This window comes from Orbicella faveolata, unplaced genomic scaffold (assembly GCF_042242905.1).
Source record: "Orbicella faveolata isolate gen_17 unplaced genomic scaffold, um_ofav_v1 contig_3, whole genome shotgun sequence".
NCBI classification, from domain to species: Eukaryota; Metazoa; Cnidaria; class Anthozoa; order Scleractinia; family Merulinidae; genus Orbicella; species Orbicella faveolata.
In genome coordinates, this window is record NW_028301558.1 from 11,974,017 (window position 1) to 11,981,863 (window position 7,847).

The 7,847-nt window shown below is 41.0% G+C and overlaps 1 protein-coding gene across 2 annotated transcripts; it reads left to right on the top strand.

Moving 5' to 3' along the window:
* The first annotated feature begins 206 nt into the window (after positions 1-206).
* Positions 207-6,959, top strand: LOC149106392 (uncharacterized). 2 transcript variants are annotated; one of them, XM_089298503.1, is made up of 3 exons: positions 207-707; positions 1,898-1,954; positions 4,259-6,959. In XM_089298503.1, exon 3 carries the CDS (start codon positions 4,298-4,300, stop codon positions 5,720-5,722), a length of 1,425 nt encoding a protein of 474 aa, XP_089154629.1. In that variant the 5' UTR covers positions 207-707; positions 1,898-1,954; positions 4,259-4,297; the 3' UTR covers positions 5,723-6,959. The 2 variants fall into 2 exon arrangements, with proteins under 2 accessions (XP_089154629.1, XP_089154628.1); XM_089298502.1 differs by lacking the exon at positions 1,898-1,954 and having other exon boundaries at positions 211-707.
* Positions 6,960-7,847: the final 888 nt, after the last annotated feature.

Sequence of the window (7,847 nt, forward strand, 5' to 3'; positions counted from 1 at the left end):
GTAAGGGACTATTTTCCCCTGAAGCATATCACCCAATGTTTATGCTTCAGATTAAAGACCAAATACGCATTCTCAACGCTAACAATAATTTTTAGAACGAAATAGACAGCAGGTATATTTAGTAAATAAACCCCTTCAGGCGGCTGGTATGTCGGCTGATAATGTCCGAGGTTGAGAGATTGTCCGAAATATGAAGATTTAGCGCAGAAGCGAAGCTTCGTGGGCAATTTCGAAATTTGCATTACAAGGAGCCAAAAATATCCCTGAAAGGTTTTTTTTTTTTTGCTTAATTTGCTCGTTGGATACCCCCGAAGAATACGACACTAATGATTACGTGTTTAGATCTAAACACTACTTTGTTTATCAAAATGGCCTCAGTCAAATGTGTCCTTTTCAAATCCCTGATATTTAATTTTTTTTGATACTTTATCGACATGCATAAACTGTCTTCAGTGGACCGAAAGCAAAAGAACATTATAAGGGAAATTTCCCATGTCACTTGACAGGGTGTTAAAACTAGTATTGACGTGTTCGTTCGATCCGAAAGCGAAAGAGGAAGAGGGGAATTTCCCCTTGCCAGGCTATTTTTAAAATATAAATAGCGTGGGGTAGCAGCCATAACTGAAACTAGCTTGCTGGGGGATTCAAACGGCCTAAAAGGAGAAAACAAGAAAACAAGAAAACAGTGGTCGACTGCACTATAGAGGGTAAGTATTTTCTATAATTCAATATGATTTCCAGGTCGGATACCTAGCATTTTCTAGAAACGTTTCTTTATTATCGGTGATAAGGCGCGTTTCTGTTTCGAACAGAAGTCAGTGAAAAGTGAGCGGGGCCCGTTTCTCGAAAGTCCCGAAACTTTACGGGCTATTTTCGGGTGTCACGATTCCCTCTGTATCTCAAGAACGGAGGGGATTTAAGTCGTCAAACTTTACGGTCAGTTTGCTTTTTGTTATCTTCAAAACATGTTAAAAGATCGGCTTTCCTGAACAAGCGGTTGGTAGGTTCACAAATGGCTTTTCGGGCCAGAAAAGTTTTCGGGACTTTCGAGAAACGGGCCCCTGATCTCAACATATTTCTACCAGTGATTCCCGCAGTGGCTTTCGCGGTTGCATTTTCTGATTTGAGATGATTTTCTTTCATAAAACTGATAGAACTGAACAGGGATCAGGATAAAATTGTCTAACTGAGTTCGTCGGTAGTCATAGGTCACCGCCAAAACAGTTTGCTCGTTGGATGCCCCCGAAGAATACGACACTAATGATTAGGTGTTTAGATCTCAACACTACTTCTTTATCAAAATGGCCTCAGTCAAATGTGTCCTTTTCAAATCCCTGATATTTAATTTTTTTTAAATACTTTATCGACATGCATAAACTGTATTCAGTGGACCGAAAGCAAAAGAACATTATAAGGGAAATTTCCCATGTCACTTGATAGGGTGTTTATACTAATATTGACGTTTTCGTTCGATCCGGCCGAAAGCGAAAGAGGAAGAGGTGAATTTCCCCTTGCCAGGCTATTTAATAATTATTCCACGAGCGCACGTTGGATATGAGATGGTAAATAGCCAACGAGGCGTCGAATCGGCTATAACCAATCTCATATCCAACAATCACGAATGGAATAATTGTTTTATTAAATTTCGTTATTAAATTCATTTTTCAGCTTGGAATCACTTGGCGCAATCAGTTTCCATATGAGGTCATACAGTATATTTAACAATTATTCTACGAGGGCGCGCTGGATATGAAGTGATCCTGGAAGTGATAGATAACGCGCCGAGTTGGTTATAATCATTTTCAATCCAGCAAGCCCGAGTACAACAATTGTTTTATTAAAAACTCCAGGATCAATAACTCTTCCATGTCTATTTTATTTTATTTTTATTTCTCAGAACTGCAAAACTGTTTTCAGCTCGCTTTATTGATGACGCGTTCCCTGACCATATTAGGCACAGCAGATATCTATAAACAATAGCCTCCATTTGGCGCGAAAATATGCTCGGATATTTGTCCGCGGACATTATTTGTTCCGAGAAGTGAACAATGAACAGTGAAACTGTGAGCTTCGAGGAACAGATAATGTCCAAAGACAAATATCCGAGCATATTTTCGCCCAAAATGGAGGCTATTGTGTTTATTATTCTTCAAATCTTTTTCGCAACGCGCGTAGTTGGGGAATATTTAACAATTATTCCATGAGCGCGCGTTGGATATGAGATGGTAAATAGCCAACGAGGCCCGTAGGGCCGAGTTGGCTATAACCAATCTCATATCCAACAAGCGCGAATGGAATAATTGTTTTATTAAATTCGGTGCATTTGTATTCTTGGAAATATAGCTTAATTTTATTGGATTTTAATTTTAAAAAACGACCGGAAGTCGATGTGATAAAAACAACAACAAGTGGGAAATCACATGACATGCGCGCCGTTTGTAAAATTAGTTGAATGAAAAATTTGAGAGCGAAGCAAGCGAATTTGCTGAATGAAATTGCAATCAAGTAGAATTCAAGAAACGTCTATCAAATGAAGGAGATATAGCCTTGGTCAGAAAGTTTGAAAAGCGTTCAAGTTCGATTCATGGAGAAGAGCCAAATAATTGTGCTCTTACACATTGCCATTGTAATAATGCTGCGGAAAACTTTGATCGCCATGCATGTGACACAGACGTTGTGCCAAAATTATGCTCGACAAGATCTCTCTCAGGATTCCCTTGCTTTGAAAGCCTTGGCATTTCGAGCTGTATGTGTGGAGCTCATTGTTGGTCAGTTTTAGAGTCAAGGACAGAAACTATCTTAACGTCAGACTCATCTTCAGAATCTCCGAGGCCACCCTGGTGGTTTTTCGTGGCTGGTAAAGAACCGGGCTTACTTCGATTCAGCTCAAAACACTCAACTCCTTGAGGTGTTTTTCGCAAGGACAGAATTGTTGGCGCTAGCTGTCGTTGATTCTCTCGTCGTCGTCGGCCAAAAAAGAGACTGAGATGAAACTAGGTCGTCCTCTGTAGCTGTGCGGGATTCTTGCTCTCGGCTGATCCGAGCTTGCTTAGTCGAACAGTTTCCTCATCTGCTCATTGGAAACTGGTTTCTTATGGACTACGCCGGCAATTATGCCTGTTTACCTGCGGCCTTTTACAAATGCATATGCTCTAATAATTTATTTGCCTGGTCAGAGATAATGGAAAACGGTTTGTTGTGCGGCGGCGTGCGAACGAAATGATCAACTGGCGGCTTTAATGGTTTTAATCAATGAACTTTTGCAATACGTGTCATCTTTCTTCCTCGCAGACGAGTAAAAACACTTCAACTGAACATTCACTTCTTCTTTTGACATTTCTTATATCGGTTTCGAAAATTTGGTGCCACCAGGACAAGCCCATTCTGTTCAGGTACAATTTGTTTTTGTTACATAATCTTCATGAATGCGTAAAATCTCGCCGGTCATATTTTAATTTTGCAACTTTAAGGGAAACTTAACGTATACGTGCCGTTAAATAATCTTATCTCGAGCTTTGTGGCTTTTTTGTTGTTACTGGGACGGCATTGTCCATAATTCCCCGTATTTCCTGTGTAGATAGCTCACCGAATGTGCTTTTTTTCATCCCTTTTTTTTGTCGGAGAAACTTCGCTTCGCGCGAAAAAGCTCATGCCGAGCGACATTTGCCGCTTTCATTTCCATATAAGGTCAAACGCAGGTATAATGACTGGTAACCGAGATCCAGTGAACCAATCAGAAAGCTAGAATTACATTATCCGAGGATGAGAATTTAATAATCTCGGATATTCCCCAGTTTTAGCCGGGAAATACTCGGTCACGTGTTTAGACCAATCGCGCGCGAGCGAAAATATTTGATGGATTATAAGAACTGGTAGCCAGTGTCCGGCGAGCCAATGAAAATGCTGAAAATCTGATATCGGTAATTCAGTTTTTTATAAAAGCTGATAACACTTCACTTCTTTGGCTTTGTTGTAGTTCTTTTATGTTGTTCTACACTTGTAAGTGGTTATTGTGATGTTTTATTTCATTTTATGAGCATCTGATGTGTCAAGAAATTGTCTAAAATTGCGTGACATAGCCCCTTTAAACGAGTCCTTTTCAAACCCATATTAATGTCATCGATAGAAACAGCAAAGCTCTGCTTTATGGTCAGATTTTGTGAACATAAAATTATTTAGTGGTCTTTGTTCCAAAAGCGACGATCACATCCGTAGCGGCAGCAAACTATTGATGACTTTCTCTCATTTTTAAACTTAGATCCTATTGTTTCTAAGCAACAACTGTGCGGCAATTGCAATGGCAAATATGGAAGGATTTGTCCATCTTGCTAATGGGGCCAAATGCATTCAGTGTGACAACAGCGATGCATCAAAATTTCGCCGTTACTATGATGGTGATGAGCTTCTGGGAGCGCTTTGTGTAAAGTGTGGATGTGAATACTTGAAAGAAACTTTACTCGTATCACCCAGTCAAGAGAACTGCCTTGACCTCGGGACGGAACATTTTTACAAGAGGACGGTAACTACTGACACAACGGATAGCAGCGTTCACATGGTACATCCAACCAGAACAGAGATAACCAATCTAAGTCTGGGTGCAGACTACCTCAAACCTGGAGACCACATCACATGGAATAGGCCATACGGGATATGGCATCACGCACTGGTCACAGCTGTAGGCACTGAAAGGAATAAAGTGCGAGTGATTCACTGGAGTAGTCAAAAGGGAGAGAGGGCGCAAATTACAGAGGAGCTGGTTGACTTGAAAATGCAACGTGGGAATCTCTACCGCATGGATTACAATGAAGAAGTAATAAAGGGGAATCCGCCCCGCCTTGTTTTAGCCAGAGCTCGTTCACGACTCGGTGACAAAGGCTACCACCTCTTTAGAGATAACTGCGAATCGTTTGCGACATTCTGTAAAAAGGGAGTGGAAAGAAGTCAACAGGTTCGCTGGCTACGGAAAGGGATGGTTGATCAATTAAAGAGAGCCCTCAGTTCGCTTACCGCGAAATCATGCCAGCTCCTAAAGGCGTCCATCTTTCCAAGTGTTGAGGTGACTACCGCAGAAGCAATAGAGTCAATAGCTAACAACTTGCAATGGATTGGTTTTGGTCTTGTAGTTCTCATGGAAGGTATAATAACAATTATCGACATCAAAAAGCTGTACAAAGACAGAAAAAGTGGCAATCTAACAAGGAAAGTTTTCATTGAGGAAGTCACAAAACGAGTCACGGAGGCGATATTTGCTGGTGGACTGGCGGCTGCTGGTGGTTTGGTGGCTGGACCAGCTGGCATCTTTGTGGGGATAATTGGTGGAACTTGTGGAAAACTTGTCGGTTCCTGGCTTGGACCTAAAATTGGTCGAGCAATAACGAGGTTCATAAAGACGGATGACAAAGCAGTAACAAAAATCACAGAGTTACAAACTGGAGACCATATAGTTTTGAACCGCCACTTTGCTCATCCAAGGCATCATTGCATCGTTTTATGGCATGACGGAATATCCAAAGTCAATGTTATACACAACACTTATCATGACGGCGTAAAACAAGAATGGGTAGACTTTGTCGTTCCAGTGTACAAAGTCATCTACGACGAAAAGGACTGCCACTCTGACAATGAAGTTTTGGCAAGAGCTGTTTCTAAGCTTGGAGAAAGCTCCTACGATTTGATAAAGTACAACTGCAAACATTTTGCCGCATGGTGCAAGAAACGCTAAAAAAAAGATGATAGCGTAAAAAGTTTTGCAGCCCTGCCAACACCACCTTGGCTTTTGTTAGTACTAATGGATGCTGTGTCATTACACCGTTGTGTGCTTTAAATACTAATTTCGATTACCATACTTTTTTAAAAACACACAGTAAGTGTCACATTTACACCGTGATATGAATGAATGATCTGAATGATCGTAATGATGATGATGATGATTGATACACCAAATTCGGGTTTACATAACCCAATCGAACTGTAAAAGCAAGCCAATCGAACTGTGAAAGCGGTGCCATTGCCAGTTAACATAATTTTGGTGTTTCTTTACACTGAAAAGGTGTCCAGGAGCCCGTTTCTCGAAAAGCCCGGAAACTTTTCGGGCCCGCAAAACCATTTTTAGTTTATCGTTATTTTAAGACAGAGGTGTATACGCCTGAGACTCCTTGTATGAAGGGGACTTCTGTTCATGTCAGTTAAAAACATGTGAATAAAACAGCTCTGTAATCATGAGGTTTGAGATTTTGCTACGGCTTTCCGGGTGTGAAAACGTTTCGGGAACTTCGAGAAACGGCCCCGAGGTCGAACTCAACTGGTGCGAAACATCTTGCAGCTGTGCGGACAGTGAAGTGGACCCGTTACGTAGGTTACTTGGCACAGTATTAAGCCCTGACCAAACGGAGTCACAAGTCATCCCAAGTTTGGGAATGCCCACTTGCGTACCAACTTGCGTCGGTGGCCAAACGGACTCGCACGCAGGTACCCGCAGGTTGTGGCCAAACGGAGTCAAATTTGAAACTTGCGATGACTTGCGACTGCGTTTGGCCAGCGCTTAACGTGTTACCGGACCGTAAGTCTTTATAAGCATATATATTCAAACCATGAGTTCCATTTTTTCGTCCAAATGCCATGCTACAGTTTACTAAAAATGATGGGACGGTACCCATTCGTTGTAAAAAAACGCGTATCTTGCTTTCGTTTCCTGAAAGTTTTTACATGTTTTTCACTGAAACGCACGGCAGAGGACTGGGATTAGTGGTGTAACCATTGTCTTTTTGTAGTTAAGAGCCATCCCCCTTAACATGATAAAACTGAAGTAATTTTCTTTCTTAAAGGAAATTTTTTGTCCCCAACCTGGGGAACGCGCAGCTTTTTTTTGTTCCATGGCCCGGATCTTTGGGTGGGGTTATCACTGGAATTGATTGAATTTGTAAGCAAATAAATCATATTTTTCGATGACATTGGAACAAGTTGTGCTTTCAACTCTCTAGATGGGGTTAAAAGGAACGTTCTGAATTTTTCAAAATATCTTCGAAAATCTCTTTTTCTATAATAACTTCAGAATGAAGTTTTAAAATGAAGTTTTTTCATCGGATGTTTTCTGTAGACTCCCTTCACTATAAAGACAAATTTTTCACAATATTTTCGAAAGTTCTTGTTACATAATAAAATTGATCCTCTTTCTATGATAAGTGTAAAATGAAGTTTAAAAACGAGGATTTTTCGATGTTTTCTGTAGACTCTCTTTGAGATAAAAACAGTATGACAATCAAGTTTTGGGGAGCAGTTCAAGCTCGAGAAGTATTGGAAATCGAGCTCGATATTCGGAGTGCGATTGTCACTCGAGTTCGACAGGTAACTCGAGCTCGAATAATGTGAATGGTCGTCAAGTACTTAGACAGTTGATGCGTAGGGGACCCACAGAATGACACTATAGGTCACATCGGTATACCAGGTTTGTGTAGTTCCGGTAGTCCGTAAAGTTTCGGTGGTTGTGGTACTGAGCACCTCACCTTAACACGAGAGTGCCAATAATCACATTGCTGCTCAGTGCTTAACCCACAGTACAAACTATTTTCAACGATTGACTCTGGAAAGCTGGTACACTAACCTAGAACAAACGCCTCTTAACAGATGTCAACAACTACCAGCGCCTTACAAACGACTTATCCACGACGAAAACAAAACCAAGAAACGGACTTCTAACAGACCGACTTAACAATACATGGACCAAAAACCGACCAATTTGACTAACAATTAACGGATCGAAACCCACCAGTGACTGATGACAAACTTTACACGAGTCTTTCAGCCAATACCATCATGGCTAAACTGACCAGTAACGTTCAACGGACCAG